This window comes from Hemiscyllium ocellatum, chromosome 16, assembly GCF_020745735.1.
Source record: "Hemiscyllium ocellatum isolate sHemOce1 chromosome 16, sHemOce1.pat.X.cur, whole genome shotgun sequence".
Lineage (NCBI taxonomy): Eukaryota > Metazoa > Chordata > Chondrichthyes > Orectolobiformes > Hemiscylliidae > Hemiscyllium > Hemiscyllium ocellatum.
In genome coordinates this window covers 16,903,399-16,925,655 of record NC_083416.1, presented here as the reverse complement: position 1 = coordinate 16,925,655, position 22,257 = coordinate 16,903,399, and the positions used below count along the sequence as shown (strand labels likewise).

The 22,257-nt window shown below is 39.0% G+C and overlaps 1 protein-coding gene across 1 annotated transcript in view; it reads left to right on the top strand.

The window, feature by feature from the left end:
- Positions 1-22,257, top strand: part of LOC132823541 (ran-binding protein 17-like) — a 955,175-nt gene that overhangs the window by 482,574 nt on the left and 450,344 nt on the right. Inside the window, exons 15-16 of the mRNA XM_060837486.1 lie at positions 14,671-14,744; positions 17,982-18,062. Coding sequence (XP_060693469.1) covers positions 14,671-14,744; positions 17,982-18,062 — 155 coding nt within the window. The remainder of the gene's footprint in view (positions 1-14,670; positions 14,745-17,981; positions 18,063-22,257) is intronic.

Sequence of the window (22,257 nt, the reverse complement as noted above, 5' to 3'; positions counted from 1 at the left end):
AGTTTGGTTGAAGAGAATAGCACCTGATAGTGCTTAATATGGCAATATTTGGCTATTGTCTGTCATAAACATTCAAGTTTGCATCCCTGATACTTCAGGAAATGCTGATGAGGGCTATACAAAGGAGAAGAACCAGAGTGGAAGAGGTCAGGCTGTAAAAGGTGGAAGTGACTATGTTGCTAATGAGATCAGCTATGTCACATTGAATGCTGGATGAAAGCCTAGATTGTTGGGAACTTGAAAGTGCTGAGAGACTTTTCCAGGTTTGGTCACTGTTGGAAAAGGAGATGGAAGAGGTACAAAAGATCTGAATAGAAAAAGACTCACTGCTATGATCAGAGATAGCTTTGAGTCTGCTTTGCCATTCATTATGATCATTCCTAATGGTCATCCAATAGCCTGTTTCTGCTTTTCCCCTATAACTTTTGATCCCTTTCACCTCAAATGCTCACGTCCTTCTTGAAATCAACATTGTGAGAGCAAAGTGACCATGTGAGATGACAAAGTTAAAAGGTCTAGATATAACAGGCAAGGTTATATAGGGTAGAAGTCACTCAGGACAGCGGGCATGATGAATTGAGATAGAACATAGAACATTACAGTGCAGTACAGGCCCTTTGGTCCTTGACGTCGCGTCGACCTGTGGAACCAATCTGAAGCCTATCTATCCTACACTATTTCATTTTTATCGATATGTTTATCCAATGACCACTTAAATGCCCTTAAAGTTGGCGAGTCTACTACTGTTGCAGGCAATGCGTTCCATGCCCCTACTACTTTCTGAGTAAAGAAACTGACGTCTGTCCTATATCTATTACCCCTCAATTTAAAGCAATGTCCCCTCGTGCTAGCTGTCACCACCCAAGGAAAAAAGCTCTCAATGTCCACCCTATCTAATCCTCTGATTATCTTATATATCTCAATTAAGTCACCTCTCAACCTTCTTTTCTCTAACGAAATGAGCTTCAAGGCCCTCAGCTTTTCCTCATTAGTCCTTCCCTCCATCCGAGGGAACATCCTAGTAAATCTCCTTTGCACGCTTACCGAAGCTTCCACAACCTTCCTATAATGCAGTGACCAGAACTGTACGCAATACTCCAAGTATGGCCACACCAGAATTTTGTATAGCCACAGCATGACCTCATGGTTCTGAAACTCAATCTCTCCACCAATAAAAGCTAACACACCATATGCCTGCTTAATACCCGATCAACCTGGGTGGCAACTTTCAGGAATCTATGTACATGGACACCAAGATTTCACTGCTCATCTACACTACCAAGGATCTTACCATTAGCCCAGTACTCTGTATTCCTATTGCTCCTTCCAAAATGAATCACCTCACACTTTTCTGCATTCAACTCCATTTGACATCTCTCAGCCCAGCTCTGAAGCTTATCTATGCCTCTCTGTAACCTGCAACATCCTTCAGCACTATCCACAACTCCACCGACCTTAGCGTCATCTGCAAATTTACTAACCCATCCTTCTATGCCCTCATCTAGGTCATTTATAAAAATGACAAACAACACTGGCCCAAAAACAGATCATTGTGGTACACCACTTGTAACTGAACTCCAGGATGAATGTTTCCCAACAACCACCACCCTCTGTCTTCTTTCAGCTAGCCGATTTCTGATCAACTGCGAAATCACCCTCAATCCTGTGCCTCAGTACTTTGCGCAATAGCCTATCAAGGGGAATTTTATCAAATGCATTTTTGAAATCCAAATACACCACATCAACCGCTTTACCCTCATCTACCTGTTTGGTCACCTTCTCAAAGAATTCAATAAGGTTTGTGAGGCACGACCTACCCTTCACAAAACCATGTTGACTATCTGCAATCAATTTGTTCCTCCCTAAATGATTATAAATCCTATCTCTTCTAGTCCCTTCCAACACTTTACCCACAACTGAAGTAAGGCTCACTGGTTTATAATTAACAGGTTCCCTTCTTGAACAAGGAGACATTTGCTATTCTCCAGTCTTCTGGCACTATTCCTGTAGACAATGACAACATAAAGATCAAAGCCAAAGGCTCTGTAATCTCCTCCCTGGCTTCCCAGAGAATCCTCAGATAAGTCCAATCCGGTCCAGGCAACATATCTATTTTCACATTTTCCACAATTGCTAACACTTCCTCCTTGTGAACCTCAATCCTGTCTAGTGTAATAGCCTGTATCTCAGTATTCTCCTCAAACATTGTCTTATTCCAGTATGAATACTGACAAAAAATATTCATTTAGCCCTTCCCATCTCCATGGACTCTATGCACAATTTCCCATTACCTTCTTTGATTGGCCCTAATCTTTTTCTCACCATTCTAGAGAGTAGTTGTTGAAACCACAGCAGACAGGAAGTTACTTGAAGTAAACGTTGAGGAAGGAAAGCAGTGATGATATTGCAGTAAGGGAACTTGGCTTTATAATTGGGTCGATAATGATTTACAACAGGATTATGGGACAGACCATGGTATGATTTGTGGATGAGGCTAGAGCTCGGCGCAGTAAGAGGATACAGTCAGTGGGGAGGTGCAAGCAAGCAAGTTTTCATCAAGCCAAGGATATTGTAAAAATCATGCAAAATAAGCTCATGATTACAAGGAATGTACTCATATTTGAGGGTATATTCTGGAGGGAGGTGTGAATAATGATGGTAGTTATTGAACTCCCAGAAAAGTTCTCAGTGTTGAAACTAGGCCAGATTGTGTCGGGTTGGAAACAGGGTTGATATAATACAGACAAACTGAGGAAGAAGTTTGTGAGAAGGACATGGTGTCAGATGGTGCAGAAATAAGTGAAAATTGTCCTAATGACATGAGCGAGTAGCTCAGATGAAATGAGGAAAAAATGTAACTGATGCACTTAAGTATCTAGTAGCAGACAAAATGCACACAAGAAACTTAGATTACGTGAACGCATTTACGAAACACGATTCACACAGTTAAAATCCTCATAATAGATAGTGAATAGAGAAAAAAAAAGAAGATGCATTTAAATGGAGGTAGAAAGGTGGAGAACATCAGAGAGGGAATCCCGGATAGGACCTCGATGACTAAAGCCTCCGCCACCAATGATATGGTGAATGCAGAAAAGGCTAGAGCCATAAGGACAGAATCAATGCTCATATGTCTTATAGCCTGGAGGATATTAGGACAGAATGAGTCTGAGGAGATTTAAAGAAGATGTCGTTTGTCTATTAACCTGTTACTTTGAAGAATGGCCTGGAATATAAAGAGGACAGACTGATGTGCTCCAATTATTCCTTAAATGGATGCCAATGATTCGCTTAGAATTATGTGGTTATTGTTCACAGGTGCTGTAGTGTCTGTGAAAGATTTCTGGAGACCAAGGTGCAGAATCTCACAATAGTTCTGTCATGGTTACCTTGGATATTAGTAGCAGTGATCAATGACATTAGCAGCCCCAAGTAGAGCTAGTTAGCCTAGATTAAATAATGGCCAAACAGTCTGTAGATCAGAGATGCGCATGGGAATCCTGCATAATTCCAAGTCACTTCAAAGGACTGCCTAAGAAATTGGGCAGCACGGTGGCTCAGTGATTAACAGTGCTGCCTTACAACACCAGGACCCGGGTTCAATTCCAGCATCGGGCGACTGTCTGTGTGGAGTTTGCACATTCTCCCTGTATCTGCATGGGTTTCCTCCAGATGCTCCGGTTTCCTCCCACAGATCAAAGATGTGCAGATCAGGTGAATTGGTCATGCCAAATTACCCCATAGTGTTCAAGGATGTATAGGTTAGGTGCATTGGTCAGGGGTAAATGTAGGGGAGTGGGTCTGGGTGGGTTAGTCTTCAGAGTGTCAGTGCGGACTTGCTGAGCTGAAGGGTGTATTTCCATACAGTAGGGATTCTGTTCTATGAAATTGAATTCTCTGATGGACAATTCTTCTATGCCTGGAACCCACGAAAAATCTCCATTTCACTATGATACTTTGGAGGGTTCCAATAAAATTAAGTAAATCATCCAGGAGTTGAACTCATAAATAGGAACTCATAATTGGAAGCTCGTGCCCCACATAATCAACTACAACTCCCCCAAAACATTTACACCCTTCCTGACCTGCTTTCTCCCCTCTCACTCGCCATACCCGATCCAACCCAAAACTGCCCTGACACTACCCATCTGGCATCCTAAGCCCTCCCCAGCTAGCACCCTATCCAGTTGCCATCCAACTTACCTTGGTATCTAATCCATCTGGTAACCTTACCCCTGTCACTCTAACCCTTCAGCTGACATCATTCAGCATTAGGAGAAAGTGAGGACTGCAGATGCTGGAGATCAGAGTCGAAACATTTGGCGCTGGAAAAGCACAGCAGGTCAGGCAACATTCAAGGAGCAGGAGATTCGACATTTCGGTCATAAGCCCTTCATCAGGAATGTGGGCTGTACCTTTCAGTGAACTGAGTGACAATCTGCCTCTGAGGAATTTTCATCTTGGTGTTAAGTGCATTTTGTATGGTCTGACTCCCAGACAGCACCATTGCAGTTTTCAATGCATCTGGGTTCAAGGTCCAAACTGCCTCTAAGTTAGCACTAATCGGCAATAACTTGCTAATCCAGCCCAATTATGTTGGTTTGCAAGTTAAAGATGCTGCATTGGCACACTGGAGATTGTTCCTCTGAGGTTACAGTTAAAGCACTGTGTTGGAAAAGTAGAAAGACCTTTATCTTGTATGCAACCGATTTGATACAGAGACTTAGGTGTCTATTGAGAGGAAGCACTGATCCATTCATAATAAATACAGTACTAAAGTTATACTTCATATCAGTGCTGTAACCCTTAATATGGAATGGAGGATTGTCTGAAGTGACAATATATAGCTCCCAGAGATACAACAGGATTCATTTCATAGAATGGAATGTCAGTATTCCAAACAATCTGTTCCAGCGAAATTATAATTTCTAACATACATAAACAACTCACGTTTAGCAGTTATTACTTATTTTAGTGTGTTTTTAAGCATAAAATTTTGTAAGTACCTAAGTAAAAGCAAAAATTGCTACTTTACATTCAATTTGTCTTAAATGATTCGATTGTGTTTCTGAAGATGTACTAGGTAAGGAAATTAAAAATTAATGAAATTAAAAATTATTTAAACTTCAAGAACGCAAAGTTCACATATGTTTATTATTTTTCTTGTGCTCTTATGCTTTGGTTATGCTAATTTGACCTTTATATATGTCATTTAAAACAATCTACTCATGACCACTTTCAGTGGAACAGCATAAGCATTCATAAATAAATTGACAAAGGTAATAAAATGATGTGTATTTTTTCGATGTAGACCCTGTTTTCAAAGAATCGCTTGCATAATATTGTTATTACAATTCACTTGTTGCTATACCAAACAAAAATTGTATATTTCTCTCCCAGCTAGATCTACATGGATGTCACAACATGATGAGATCTTCCTTACTATGCAAAAGCATACAAGAACAATTTTATATAACTCCCTGCACCACAGGAACGTTTGGTGCCAACTAGCTGAGCACCAAACTTTGCATTCATCAGTAATGAAGGGGTTAATAAAAATCAAATTACTATTTTGGGCACAGAAATTAGGCATTGTAATCATTCTCATGTTGCTATGCAGCATACACCTCTACTGACTTAAACAAGCAACAAAGAAAATGGATCCCCTCGAGTTTGATGTCCTCTTGCACTTCTCAAAATATATTTATGTTATGCTGTTTAACAGCAGAGCAAACACTGATTGCATGTGTTAGCAATGTGTAGCTTTGAGAAGTTAAGATTACACAGATTAAAGTACTCCCTACATGAAATGAAATGAATTGTGTTTATGTGGATGGCTGTTAGAAATTGATCTCAAGTGATTAACCCTAAAAGAGAATATTAATCAGTGCACTGAAAGAATATATTGCATTTAAAAGCTTTTTATTTTTGGAATCTATAGCTTTCCAGTCAAAGATTTTTAAACATTTGTTTTATACAAGCACAAAAATTTCCAAAATCAGCCTGAGACTGATGTTGCTTTCTCAAGTGCAGTTTGAGCAAATGAGTTTGCTTTGAGCAATGCTTCAGAGCACTGTAGCACTGGAGGAGGCTGGTTGGGCTGTAAATATTAGAAGATGTACAATAAATCAACAGATTATCCTAAGGACACAAAGAGAGCAATTTGTGGCTGGGAGCATTTGACAGATAGTTTGAAGAAAGCAGATGATTGCCCGACTCTCGTTTCAGGTCTCCATGCAGCGCCTGGAGGCATTTCAGTGTTATTGTTGTATATTGATGTTACGGTTACCGCTGAGTGGCTAGCAGTGACAGATGTCTATAATTACAGCCAGAGCTGGCAGGATTCAGAAGCTTGGCAATGTAGAACAATTAGCTCCTGCCTGGTGCACCCCAGAGAATTGTTGAAATTGCTGGTGTAACGGAGTGCAATTGGTGGATACAGTGTCTGCTGCCCTCGGGACAATGGAAGAAATACAATACAACCACCATTGTCACAAGCTATGGTCTAATCATTTCCGAGATTTTCTAACAGGTCCTGGTAAATGTTCTATCATCCATCCTGCATTTTAGCTATGATTTTGTTTTGTTACCAGGCTTTTAATCAAGATCCTACATCGTTTGCGTGAATTACCATAGCCTATGAAGTTTAGTCACCTTGTGTGTATTTTGTAGGGAGAGGCGGAGCACAAGACAGATTTAAATGAAATGAACATTACATCAGCACTGAGCTTACTCAAGAGGATGGTAATCACAAATAGGCATGCATGCAGCATATATATAGAATTGCTGAACTGGGCACAGTACAATTGGGACATATTATGAACCGGTTTGATTCAGAAATATTACCTACTTCCCAACGTGATTTTTATATGTTAAATAATTACATTTCTACTCTTAAATAATTAGCTATATTACATTATTAGCACAGAAACAAGCCACTTGACCTAATGGGTCAATGTATATTTTTAAAAGTCTCAACAGTTCCCACCCAGGTTCTATATCTATCCATTCCCCTCTCCGTCATGTCTCCCTATCATTGCGTTAGTTCCTGCTTCAACCATTCCATATGGCAGTGAGTTCCAAAAGTTCAACACTCATGGTATTAAAGAAACGCTTTCTTGTTCTTGGCTCAACCACAAGTGAAATCAGTTTATCCAAATCCCACTGCATCAAACCATAAGCAGGATTTATCTCAGCCACTTCTGGCTCTGTATACCTTGATATCCTCCCTCAACAACAATCTATTTGTTTTGGTCTTGAAAATTTCAACTAACCCATATTTTGGGACATGGAGGGCAAGTGCTCCAACTTTTCAAACAAGGAATGTGCCACGGCCTGTTCAATCTTTTCTGATAGTTAAGAATATAAATCAGAAATAGAGTAGGTCCTACGGACCCTCAAACCTGTTGTGCCATGTAATAGGATCATGGCTGATCGGACATTTCTTATATCCCTTTTTCTTTCCTTTCACCATAATCCTCAATTATGCTACTGATCAGAATCTATATACCTGTGCCTTAAATATACACAAGGACTCTGCCCCAACAGCTCTCTGTGGCAAGGAGTTCCAAAGACTTTCAACCCTTTGAGAGAAGAAATTCTTCTTCATCTCAGTCTTAATTCTTTATCCTGCAGACATACCATCTGCTTCTAGACTTTTCCGTGAAAGGAAATATCCTCTCAGTATTTACCTTGTCAAACTCCTTAAGGATCTTGTGGTGCTGGAAAAGCAGAGCAGGTCAGGCATAAGTCCTTCATTCCAATGAGTCTCAACCTGTTTATCCTTTGCTCATAAGACAATCTCCGCATACTCAGGATCATCCTCGTGAACCTTCTTTAAATTGCTTCCAATTAAATATCTTTCTTCAAACAAGGGGACCAAAAATGCTCACAGTACTTCAGATGTGGTCTCACTATCACATTGTATAGATGCAATTATACTTCCCTGCTCTTCTACTCTAACAACCTGAAATAATGCCCAACATTCCATTAGCCTTCCTGACTACCTGTATGCTAACTTACTGTGTTTTGTGCACAGATTCCCCCACATTCCTTTGAGTTGCAGATTTCTGCTGTTTTTGTCCATTTAAATATTATTCTGTTCTTTTGTTCTCCCTTCCAAAATGAACAACTTCACATTTTCCCATATTATACTCCATTTGATTATTTTTTACCTACTTACTTAATATATCAATAGCTTTCTATAAACCGTTGTATCCTCTTGCAGCCTGCCCTTCCACTTATTTTGCATCCTTTTAGTTCTGGAAATACACTTGTGAATCTTTTCTGTATTTTCTCCAGGGCTTTGATATCCTTCTTGGCATATAGAGGATGGAATTAAGTTGCCTGGGCGTCATTGGTCCAAAGTGGTGTGGTAGAGAGGAATGAAAGGCTGGTGGTCTGTTTGATCAATGAGGGAAAAACACTTTGGATCCTTGCTGCCTTCCCAACTATCCACCAGGTGGGGCAGGTGGAGCTAATTGAAGCTGTTAAATACCTAACTAAGAGTTTCAACCTGCTGTCATCAAATTCACCCACCAGCAGATGGGGGCTTGCCAGCAGGGGAAGCTGTCCCTTTCAAGTTGAGTAATGCATCTTGAAAAAGTTCATCATCCAGTTTCCAACCAATCATTTTTTTTACCTTTTTCAAAATGACCCAGTTCACGCTTGGCAATATTTAACTTGGCAATACTAAAATACAATATTTAACCCACTCTGTGAATCTATTTGTCTTCCTGTATTTTAGTACGACATTCCATATTATAGGCTATAATCTCCCTTCCACTGAGTTTTCCATATGTTCATCTTTCCCCAACAAATTATGAGAATTGCTGCATGAGGTGAAAACATGTAGCAATTCAGAGGATAGTGAATTGTACCTGAAGTTTAACTGGTGATCGATTGGTACAGTAATCTGTCCTTCAACTATGTTATATTAACGGCAACCGGAACCAGGACATCCGGTGTATGTTGGAGGTAAATAGTATGTTAAGAAAGGGAAATTTTTATGAGTCCGAAAAGGAAATAGCTTGAAGAACTCAAAAGTCAGCAATGTAAACCACGATTTATCAATTATTGAAATGAATCCTGTTGCCTCTTTAGTTTGTGTTTGTCACCACATTAACAATTCAGCAAAATTGAATAATGCTTTCCATTAAAGAGGATTTTAAAGCATTTACTGTCCTCCTCATGTCAACTGCCAAGGAAATGTTGACCAGGCTGGAAATAATAAAGCATAGATTTAGCTGTCTCTGAATTGTCAGACTGCTTGTTCAATATCCAGCACTGGATGTGCAGAAATTTCCTGCAATGAAATATCAGAAGGACTGAGGTCATTGTGTTGGTCAAAGTCTGAAACTCTATTTCCTAGCCATTGACTCAGTCATTCTCCTTTATCATTGTCTAAGGCTGTTCACAATCTTAGTGTCTTATTTGACCTTGACGTGAATTTCCAACTGCATATCCATTCCAAGACTAAGATCATCTGTTTTGCCATCATAATATCACCTGATTCTACTATTGTTTATCTACGCCAAACCCTCTTTCATAGCTTTGTTACCTCTCACTTTAACTATTCCTGATCAACTATTCATTTTTCACCTTCTATAAGCTTAAACATTCCTAAATCTTTGCTGCTTTTATATTAACTTTCATGAAATTCCATGTACCCATCTGTAAACACACACCCCTTTAGTGTCAAATTTAATTTGAGGTACTTTAAGTCATTCTTACTCTGTTAAAGATGTTGCATCAATGCAAATTATTGTAGTAAAATTTAAATAATATTTTGAGCTAAGAAAACTTGACTTTGCTGATATTAACTTTTTTTTTAATCTATTGTGATTTTTCTTCTCTGGTTGAAATCTTGAATCCAGTTCAGAGTTTTTGTGCAATCATCTGTTTAATAGTGAAACATTTTTTTATTCAGTTGACTCTTGAAAAATTATAATCTCAAATGCAGTTATGTTTAGTGGTATGAAACATTTTAATGGGTATTTTCTTAAGTCTTTACAAAGAATAAAGCTTGTTTTTTTTAATAAACTAGCTCATTAATTATTATCAGAATATCCTAGAAGACTTCACAGAAAACAAATTTATTTTGGGTTCCTATCACTGTTATTACATCAAAATGTTATAGCAGCTATTTTACAAGCACTCCACAAAGTTAAAAATGAGAAGTTAATTTTTTTTAGTGGAGTTGTTTGGAGAAGGAATGTTATTCAGGACAGCAGGCAAAGTGTTTAATCTCTGAACAATGGATTAAGTCCTCAAGGGATCCTTCACATTGAGTTGCCAGAAGTTAGATCTTCAATTTAACTTCTGATATTGCTGCACCCCTCACAGCTGCACTCAAGCATCATCTGAGACAATGTGCTGAAGTGAGATTTGAACGCAATCAGTCTGATTTGGAGGAGAACTTTACTAACCAAATCAAACTGGCATATTGCTGATTTTTAATAAAACTGCAAATATTAAAAATTTGAGAAAAAGCTGACAAAACATTGGTATTTCAGCATTTGAGGAAAGGGATTCATCTAGAGATTCTTTATCCTGCTCTGAAGCTGCATTGACCTCTCTTAACTCTTTCAGAGACTTAACAACTCTGCTTTGTTTTCACAGCATTTGTTGCTATTATATTAAACCTGAAATATATCAAACACTGCATAATTTGAAGAAGGACCTCTGGACCAGAGACATTAACTCTGCTTTCTTTCCGCAGATGCTGCCAGATTTGCTGAGTTTCTTCAGCAATTTATGTTTTGGTTTCAGATTTCCAGCATGTGCAGTTTTTTTTGTTTTTAACCATACAATTTCTTTTTGATTTGCTAATTGTTCTCAGTACTGAAACATTGCTTCCACTGTGTTTGCCTTTTTAAACAAGTACGGCTTTCTAGAAGATGCATTTTGCGGCTCTGATTTGAGACAGCAAAATAAAATGAAATGTCTGCTGTCAGTTTTTAAAAGAAGTTTCTTCTCTAAGCCAATTGTATAAAGTATGAGTCTTAGGAAATATTTACAGTGAGCATGACAGAAATGTTATCTAAGGATGTGAAATGGATAATGCTGCTAGACCAGAGCCTGATATTTTCTACCATATATTTTAATCTATTAGCCAAGCCCAGTGTAATGTAGACAGAATTTGTTTCTATTTATTTGTATTCATTTAATAGGCAGATATTGCTACATGGTACTCGTTTAAATGGATTAGATCTGTTTAAAGCTGTGCCACATACATATTCATGGGAACAAATGGTTTCACTTTGAGTAAATTAAAAAAATGCCTCACTTAATGCTCAAACAGGAGAAACAAAAGAAGGTTGTTGTCATTGTTAACGAGTGCCTCAATTTACTGTTCAATGGGGCAGATAAATGGATTTAGGAGCTAATAATCATGCCTGTCATTCAAGGATAGCGTGTGGAATCCCATGGGGAGAGGAGAGCCCATGGGATGAAAGGGCTGATCTGGTGTTTGATGGGATGATGGGTATCCAGACTAATGGATAATAAAAGGATTAGAAATAGTTACAAGGATGATTATAGATTAAATGGCTGTTTCATTGTTACCTTGTTTTTTTTAAACTTCTATTTGCACGCTCCTTTTAGTACAGTAGTAGAATTTCCCTTGTTGGACTTGTGCTTTTGAATGCAAATTAAGACCATACGTTTTATATTTGACTTTTTCTTAATGGCCTTCTGATACACCTGTTTAGTTAGAGGTAAAGTTAATCACATGGTATAGTTCAACTGCATTGCTTTCTAAAACTAATTAGGGCTCTTGTGTTGCACTGGTAATGTCCCTATCTCTGAGCCAGGTGACCCAGATTCAAGTCCCACCTGTTCCTGAGGTGTACAGTGCCATCTCTGAACTGGTTGATCCAAAAACATATCTAGAGTTCATGACCAATAATTTCCCTTATAAACTCCAATTTCTTATTTATTTTTAAAATTATCTGCTACAATTTTGTACAGAGATTAAAAGGAGTAAACTGCAGAAGGTACAAAATTGTAAGCACTGGAAATCCACAGAGGATCACTCAGCATTTGAGAGGAGAAAATAACAGTTTGGCATTTTAGATTGATAGCCATCATCACTTTACGTCTAATTGAAGACATCTTTTTCTCAGTTGTCAACTGATTTGTTGTGTTATCCAACATGTTCCATTTTTCTTAAGCATTTGGATAGATCTATTTTCCATGGGTCATTGGGCCTAATAAGTATATACTGTAGAAAGCCTTTTTATTATATTAATTGTTTTATAGACCTAGCAAAGAGCAAGTAGAGATACATTGGGCCAGGTGGTGTGTTGTATTATGTCATTCCATGTTTGTTTTCAAGCCTAAGTTTGAATAACCGACCATTCGTATGTTTCTTTACCGACCTACAAATAATTGTACAAGAACACAAGACACAGGAGCAGGAGTGAACCATTCAGGCGAAAGTGGGTACTGCGGGTGCTGGAGATTCGGGTCAAGATTAGAGTAGTGCTAGAAAAGCACTGCAGGTCAGGCGGCACCCGTGGAGCAGGACACTTGACGTTTCGGGCCAATGCCCCTCATCAGGAATGAGGCCTGTAGCCTATTGTGCCTACTGCATCATTCAACATGAACATGGGTGATTTTGGGATTCAACTTCACTTCCCTGCCCCCTCCCCATATCACTCAATTCCCTGAGAAACATGTTTTCCATAATTGTATTCGATCATGGAGACTCCAGAACCCTAAATGGTAGAGAATTGCAAAGGTTCTCAACACTTGAAGTGATGAAACTTCTCCCCATTTCATTCCAAAATGATCAGCCCCTTATGCTGAGACTGTATCCTGTGTTTTAGTTTCACTGATCAGTGGAAAAAATCTCTCAACTTCTACCCCTCCTGGATCTTGTATGTCTCAATGAAATTACCTCTTATTGTTTGAAACTCCAGAGGATATAGACCCAATTGCAATCATAAAGAAGTCATTTTCTCTTTTTTCTTTTCTTCAGTGTTGGAGGTTATTTTAACATGATGTGCAATTTGTACTGCATATGTCGATACAAGCACAATGTCAAAGAAACATCTGAACATGAGTTCACCCTAACTGAACTTCGGCAAGTAATGTGAGACTACATAGACCCACAAAGTTTTAATAAAAACATATATATTGGAAATATTCAGCAAGAGCTGGCAGCATCTATAGAGAGAGAAACAGTTGGCATTTCAAATCTGTGATTTTTCTATTACAATTCTTCATCTTTGTGCAAGATGCAATATTACTCTAATCAATTAAAATAAATATCTTAAATTCATGTGTGATCTTAGAAATGTGGGCAGAGCATTGACTGTTCATTTAGTACTTTGAGTAAAATTCTCAGAAATACATTGATGCAAGTGTGTTTTGCATTTTTACTGGCTAATTTCTTTCTTCTGTAAGAAAACAAAAGAGGACAAAGTGAAACTCTTGGGAAATATTTTAAATACTTGTTTCATTACATCTGTTTTCTTTGCTAAAAGATTCTCCACTGTACACAGAGCTGATATGGTTTAATGTTGATGCCAAAGGGAAAGTTAAATTGAGAAGAAGAAAGTTTATATATTAGTTTCCTTCAAGAGTCTAATAATACCTCATTTCTGGCCTTATACTCATTCCCGGTTACCATCATTTCACAATTAGTGGCTGTGTCTTTAGTTCTCTAAGCCCTGAACTCTGGAATTTCCTTGTTAAGCCACTCTGTCACTCTATCTTTTCTTTCCTCCTTTATAATAGCCTTTCTGTAAACTTTCAGTTATTTACCTGGATATATCTATGTATGAAATTTAATACCCTCCCTTGAGAAAGGTAGGTGGTCAGGAATTTAGGACATGTCACCTTCCCAGTTTTGACCCATGTTTGGTGCAGGGAGTTGCGCTGGTGGAGGCCCTTAAAGGTGTGATTAATGCCTCACTCTTCCACTTTTGTTATATAACCAGCTGTGGGCAGGGGAGTCGATATGAAGGAAACCCTCTTGGGATGTGTCACTTGTTTAAAGGCACTCGCAGGTGTTGGGAGGGAAGAAGGTTGTGGAGGTCAGACATTGCCTTTCCTGCCATGCCTCCATCCTCAATGATCCTCATTCTGTCATCGCTCACCTTCAGCTGGGGGAGCTTGGGTAATCCTGGGCTTCTCTTAGATCTAGTCCCAATGGTTCCCACTGCTCCTGCTGGCACTACCTGCAATGTTCAGAGGCTGGCAGGTCTCAGGGTTTAGCTCTTCCACCCCCCCCCCCCCAATGCTGTTGGTCCCAGGAAAGTCTGCTGCTGTCTATTAATTCATTGGACCTAGTCAATGGAGGTGATGCAGTGCTGTCAGTTGCTCTCCAGCATGTGGGCAAGGCTCGCCTTCACCTGCATATATTTTGAAGGTCAAATTCTTTCTCATTACACTCCTGTGGAGTAGCTCAGGAGAAATTGATGCTATGTAAAGTTTTTGAGTTGTAAGTCAAAGTTGAAATGCTCCTCATCCTTGCCAGCCTGAGATACTACACGGTTTTCTGGACTCTTCACCGATGGGCAAGAAAAATTCCAGTCTGACTTCAAACTAAAATCTTTGCTTCTAACTCACAAACTTTATACTTTTACCTACAAATCCATGAATTGATGTTGGTGGATTTTTGCATGATTTTCATTTAAAGCATCTCATTATCTTTTTCCTCAGGTTTACGTCCGAATATCTGAAGCTTTGAGTCTAACCGATGAAACACGTGTTCTTGAAACATTTGTGGCAAAAGTGTGAGTATGTTTCAAACGAATCTTTTCCCTACTCAGTAAGGTAATGTATGATGTGGATGTAAGTAAACCATTCACTTCATGACAAACGTAAATACAATGTTTACTCTTTTGAGATTAATAATCTGACTTTATTCATTACATCCTCAAATTGTTCATTAATTGTTACAGTGCATTTTTGTTTTATTCTTATGCCATTTCCAATTCCCCTAAACATTTCTTAAGTATTTGTGAACCTCTTTAAATAATATTTCTCTCCTGAGAACCTCCTGCTGTCTCACCACAAGTAGACACTTTACTTTATTGATGAACTGCATTATTATACATATCATGAATATCATGGATCAACCTCCTGGGATCTCCAGTGGTTTCAGCTCTCTAATTGAGATACCTGTTGCTAAACATTCTTGTGAGAAACCTTGTCAAATGCTTCATTAAAATCATGGCAAAAATGTTTACTACTTCCGAAGTTAGTTACGTACGCAGTGAGATATATCAAAAGGTTTAGGAGCCAGCGGTTCTTGATATCCCACCCAATTCCCAGTACTACTGGAATGAATTGGAATTGCTTAATCATTTGGGTAATTGTTGTATTCTGTGTGGCTTGCCCTCTACTGTTGTTTCAGTCGTGACTATAGTAAGTTTGCTGGAGTAATGGGTGGCACGGTGGCACAGTGCTGCCTCACAGCGCCAGAGACCCGGGTTCAATTCCCGACTCAGGCGACTGACTGTATGGAGTTTGCACGTTCTCCCCATGTCTGCGTGGGTTTCCTCTGGGTGCTCCGGTTTCCTCCCACAGTCCAAAGATGTGCAGGCTAGGTGAATTGGTCATGCTAAATTGCCCGTAGTGTTAGGTAAAAGGGGTAATGTAGGGGAATGGGTGGCTTGCGCTTCAGCAGGTCGGTGTGGACTTGTTGGGCTGAAGGGCCTGTTTCCACACTGTAAGTAATTTAATCTAGTGTGAGACACACACACACACACACACACACACACACACACATCTTCCCCACCATTACCTGGACAAGTATGCGACAGTCCTCCACCTTCTTCAGTTAATTAACTTGCCTCATGATTTATTGCTTCCTATTTCCATGGCACCTCGCTCTTTGACTTAACCTTTCTCAGTTCCTTATTAAATGGTATCACGAAGGTCCAGATGTGTTAATGGTTCTTTCTGCTCTCTCTTTGGGTTTGATCAAGAAACTGACACAATAAAAATTGGGAACAATCCCTGCTGCTTAAATAATTGTATAACTAGGATGATATGATGCTGTTATTTCTGGGAATCAGTACCTTTATTAGATGCATTAATGTCAACATAGTGCATGCGATAACAAATTTAACAATGGTAATGCAAGACGATGAATATTTCAGAGTTATTCTTTATGACTGTAATGACACAACCAATATATGCTATGTTAATGTAATTTATGTACAACTAAACTCCAAAATGATTAAAAAGGCATTAAACCATGTTTTCATTAAATGTTAGGTTTAGCATTAGGTACAAATTGTTTTCTCAGAGATTCCATTTCAGAAAAAAATGAAACTCTTAAATAAACAAAATAGATGAGCTTGATACCTCAAAAAACTTGGCTCCACAATTTTATTTGCGTCACTTTAAAAGCTAAAAAATATCTGAACCATTAAGACCACAAGAGTAGTTGTTAGTCCATTTCCTTTCGATTAAATTATATTAGGTTATGTTCCCCTAGTGGCCCCAATGATAATAGCAATCAGCACTGTGCAATTCAGCTGTACAGAATGTCCTAGGTTTAAGTTCGCGCTCATCAAGTTAACTATTCTCAGCCTGAATGACAGTAGGAGTGCCAGAATTGGCCTCACCAAAACAGGTGAAGGTTGGAAATCAGACAGCAATCCAATGGTTATCCCAATCCACTGATTCCTACTAGAAGCTGCATTACTGTTAACTTCAGTTACCATTGAGGCATCCATGTAACTCTACACGCTGACTAACCTGTTGGGACTTAGAAATTAAAAATGGCAACTTGTACCGTGGCAAGAGGGAACCAACACCTAGCACAAGTCAGCGTTTGCACTTAGAGGGAGACTAGCGAACAGATACCCATCTTGGAGTCTTTTTAAAGGAGAGTTTTCTTTAGACACTTATTGTTACATTTTTCTTGTCAACATTAACATCCCTCATAAATTAACAAGGCTCATATATCAGTTTAAGACCTATATATTTACAGCAGCAAGTACTTCATCATTATATGTGGATCAGTCACAAGAATGGAAAGCTTTGGTATAAACCAATGTGAACAAATTATTTGTTGTATAAATTCATTAAAGTTCTAAAATGTATTGGGTGTTCTCACATTCCACAGAAGAAATGCCCCGATGTGTTGTTTAACCCATGTGTATTCTGATTAAAATCTTCCACAGACATTAAGAAGGATACTTTATGTCTGTAGTGAATAGTGAACTGTGCTGGGATGAGCTCCATTATAGGTGCTTTTAAACCACTGCAGTGTGAATATACTCACGCATATAGACCTGGGGCCATTTGAGCAATTTTCATTTTGTGCGGTAAACCCTTGCTAATGCTGCTGTGCCTCAGTGCAGTAATCCCATACTGTAAATGGGTGAGTAGATCCACCCGATTCACTAACATCAACCACTGGAAAGGCATAGTTGAAAGAAAAGCCCGAGTGGGAAGTACGCTCAGGTAACCAGAAGGTTTGGGATTTGCACATCAGAATATTTTCTAATCAACTTGTTCAGAGAAGTTGTTACACATCTCTGAAGCAGGTGAGACCTGAGCCTGGACTTCTTAGCTCACTGCACCTCAAGAGTCCAAAATTTGCCCATTAGAAGCTGATGTATAAGTGCACTGTAGCACCTATGTATACATGACTAAAGGTAACAATAATGTAAATGTCAGCTCTGTGGAACATATGTGAAGATGAGGTCACCTGCATGTTCTCTGAATGCTGAAGTGCAATCTCGTCTGATGTTGCATTAAGGAACTGGTTATGGCAACTTAAATGTGTGAAGTCAGTATATGGATATCTGCCTCCAAAGTGAGAAATGTCAAACATGAACGTATCTGTAAAATATTTTGATCATGTGCTCTATGTATTCCAAACAGGAAATGAAGAAAGTGTCTTTATGAAGAACGAGAATAAACAAATCACTTGTTTGTTGCTCCGTCAGTTGACAGTTTTCAGAATTAGATGTTTTCACGTGGTCCAGTAATGAATATCCCTTTTCTTACAGTGTCAACAATCTAAAATGCTGGGGGAGAAGTGAACTGGTAATTTCCAGAACACTGCAGTTTCTTAATGACTTGTCTGTTGGATATCCTTTTTATTGATGTCATGGTGCAGCTACAGTAGGAAAGGTTAGAGTAATGTGTACTTTGAAAACAATGTACATGTTCTGCGAGATCAAAAACTGTTTACTTGGCAAATGCCTCTCTTTCCTTTGTAGAACATAAACCATTACAACATAGTACAGGCCCTTCAGCCCTCGATGTTGCACCGACCTATGAAACCAATCTGAAGCCCATCTAACCTGCACTGTTCTATTATCATCCATATATTTATACAATGACCATTTTAATGCCCTTAATGTTGGCGAGTCTGCAACTGTTGCAGGCAGGGCATTTCGCGCTCTTACTACTCTCTGCATAAACAACCTGCCTCTGACATCTGTCCTATATCTATCACCACTTAATTTAAAGCTTTCTTCTCTTCTCAGCTGGGGTCAAGTCTAAAGGAAAACTACCTTTTTCAACCTTGAAGAAAAAGATACAAGGGGTAAAGTAACTGATAAAGTGGGCGATAAAAAGGCTTGGTCACATCTTGGCCCATTTTAAAAAATCAGTTTATGGGATGTGGATATTGCTGGATATTCAGTTAATAAATCTAGAATTTAAATCTGGTCGCACTTTTGATCCCTTCAGGAAATTCTTTTAGGTAGTTTGACTGGTTGCAAGCTGCTCAGGGTTATTTAAGAATGACCAGGGTATTTTGGCATGTAATCCCCTCTTTCTTACATTATAGTATATTAAACTCTTTCAATAGATTCATGTCTTGCCATAATGTTGAGCTTTATTTGTTTAACTAAATGAAAATCTCTCTACTTGGGTCTCCTTATTCCACCTGAGCCAGCAATGCATTACATTAGCTGTATTTTATTAAATATCTCTAATTTAGCAAACTAATTCTGATATATATCAGCAATAAGAATTGTTAGAAATGAAAAATGAGTGCTCATCCAAGGCATAGCATCTGGCTTAAAGACCAACCCTTATCTTTTTCACACATTCCTACACTTGTGACTCTAATTGCTTGTAGGGGAAAGTTTTACTCATGTGGTAATGTTACTGGACTAGTAACTCAAAGGCAAACACTCTGGACACATGATTTCAATCTAATCATGGCAGCTGTTGGAGTTTGAATTTGGTTAATAAACCTGGAATGCAAATCTGGTCTCAGTAAGAAAGGAAATCTGCCATCCTCACCTGGTCTGACTTCCATGTGATTCCAGATTCACGCCAATATGATTGACTTTTAATTCCCGTATGTGTTTGAGTAACCCACTCAGTTCAAAAGCTATGACAGAAGGCAACAACTGCAAGTGTTACCAGAAACACCCATTTCCCACAAAAGAATAAAAGAATTTCCATCAGCCATAGGGATCTATTTCTTCAATTCTCCTCATAAATTTGTAGTTAGCTATACTCAATTCTGAGGCTGTTGAGAATTGAGACTGAACTGGTTAATTTGATTAGATTAGATTACTTACAGTGTGGAAACAGGCCCTTCGGCCCAACAAGTCCACACCGACCCGCCGAAGCGCAACCCACCCATACTTAACACTACGGGCAATTTAGCATGGCCAATTCACCTGACCCGCACATCTTTGGACCATGGGAGGAAACCGGAGCACCCGGAGGAAACCCACGCAAACACGGGGAGAACGTGCAAACTCCACACAGTCAGTCGCCTGAGACGGGAATTGAACCCAGGTCCCTGGCGCTGTGAGGCAGCAGTGCTAACCACTGTGCCGCTGTGCTGCCCCTATATAAACTGGAAAATCTCAGCAGATCAGACAGCATCTGTGAGAGAAACAGAGTTAGCATTTCAGGTTGATGACCTTTCTTTAGAACTGTCTTTTTCAGGATTTCTTTTTTTCCCAATTTCAGATTTCTAGCAACAGTAATATTTTGCTTTTGTAATTTTTAATATTTTCTGGATTTTAATTTGCAATGTCTAGAGTGCCTGGGTTATGTTTTTAGGTGCATTCAGAAACCTAGCAAGATATTTGATCCAGCTGGATCTCAGGAATTTTACATTCTGGTGTTAGTTGAGGATATTTAGCCTTCCATTCTTTCTGAACATCACTGGCAATTTAGGGAAGAAAGATAGAAAGAATTAACCTTTGGAGCTAGGTTTGTCAGTTGGTTACCATTAAAGGAAGATGTTACCTGTTTATCTCTTAATATCTGAGTCACTAGATGATACGTTACCACTCATCCAAACTGACAACAGTTAGGTTGTGGAGGGTGTGCTTCAAGTGTTTATCAAAGTCTAATCACGCTTGGCTCAGGCCTCTGGTGGTTGTAAACAATAGTGAATTAGTCAAGTTATATTGTTCGATAAGAAAGGAAAAGTAATTTTTATAGATATAAAACCTATATATATCTCAGCAAAACGTAAATGACTTGAAACAAGTTTTTTTGTTTCTAATGCTGTATTGTTATTAAAGTTAAGTTTTAAACCTTTTGCCCCCCCAAGGCAGACAGTGAAAGCTCTGGAAAGTAATACCCACCCACTTTTATACTGAAATTTAATATGCAACTTTTTATTGGAAAATAATCGCACTTGTCTGCCAAAATCCACTGTGCAATATTTCTGTTTGTATGGGTAATGCAATAAAGGCAGAGGGTGCTATTTATCACTGCAAATTTTGAGGTTTTCAGGATTCTTTTTATTATTTTAATATATTTCCAAGGTATTAAATCAAAAAAATGATGAATTACACTTGTCTTTGCTGTGTGGCCATTTTCACCCCAAATACAATACACATCCCAATTTCGGTGGTTATTTTGACTGTTTATGATATGTCTGTTATTTTTCTCTGCGAAGTATTGTGAGTGATCTTGAAATAATATTGCCAAAGTAATTTTCATCACTGTTTTCAGAAGTGGTGCACTGGCTATATGTGCTTTTCAACTTTTCCCGACATCTGTATTGTATCAATAAGCTTTTGTAGTGAGAGAGGATAAATAGAAAAAGGTGCAGATACTTTACTCATCAAAATGTTTGCTTGTTAATTTTGTGTAGATTGGATGAAAATGGTTTATGTCAGTGAATGGGACACCTTTCTCATTTGGTCACCTATTGGACAGTTTGAATTATAGAGAGATGCAGAACAGTGAGAGTTTATTCCCACGGTGTATTTGCATATATGATTAAATGCAGAATGAAGATCCTTTTGCATGAATCCATCAAACGATCCCCAGGGACTTTATAGCCCAGGTTAGCTGTAGAGAAAAGCTTCCTCTGCATTGTCTCATAAAACACTGCCTGGGAAAATGTATCACAGGTAGGCACAGAGTAAATCTCCCACTAGTCTGTTCCATTGAGCTGGATTATACCCTGAAGGTGGGCTGTACATACATCAGTATAAATATCAAGGGCAAGCTGGCCTTCATTTAACCTTTTGCTAGTATGAGGTGGAACCTCTGTCTGTCTTTTGGAGGAAGTCCTGCCTCATATAGTGGCCGGCTAATCAGAGGTCAGCAGCTCCGCACACTGCCCGTGTGAGTAGAAGCAATGTCCAATGCCATTGCTGCAGGCAGACCAAGAAGGTGAGTGACAGCAATGGACAAAGACATGCAGGTAAGACCAATATCTTGTTTGGATCAGGCCAACAATAGGGAGAAGCCTCTAATAAACATTAGAATCTACTAAGAGACAGTCCATTGCCACCACACCTCACTTTCACAGGTCAGCTCCTATAGAGTTAAACCTGCTGGACTGCACCCTGAGCGGTGGCCTATTTTTTGACTGTTAAATGAGAGCAGAATTTACAGGCCTCATTACAGATCAATTGTAATTTTTGTTCTCTGATCTCTGTGACATTGTGACCTTTGACCTTGAAGCAGTCTGAACAGGAAGTTGAAGCCAGAGTTATTTGGCCAGACAGAAAGGAGCATTGCAGAACAAAGGAGAGCTAAAAGCAAGGAAGAGCTTGAAACAGTATGCAATTAGCACATAGATGCAGACAGAGCATTGGGCTGAATTGTGTAGGGGATCTGAGAGATGTGGGATATGGTATCGTTTGTTCCAGAATTGAGAAGCCCGTCCAGACAGCAAGGAGTTGCCAGTTAAGGAGATTATTGCTTGTTAAACTTATTGAGTTTCCTATCTTATCATTAGTTAGACAGCGAGAAAACTGGACAGGGAATCACACCAGGTGAATACAACTTGCCGCTGCTGTCAGGAGTTCCATGTTGCACATTGAGCACCATCATCTCAGGAAA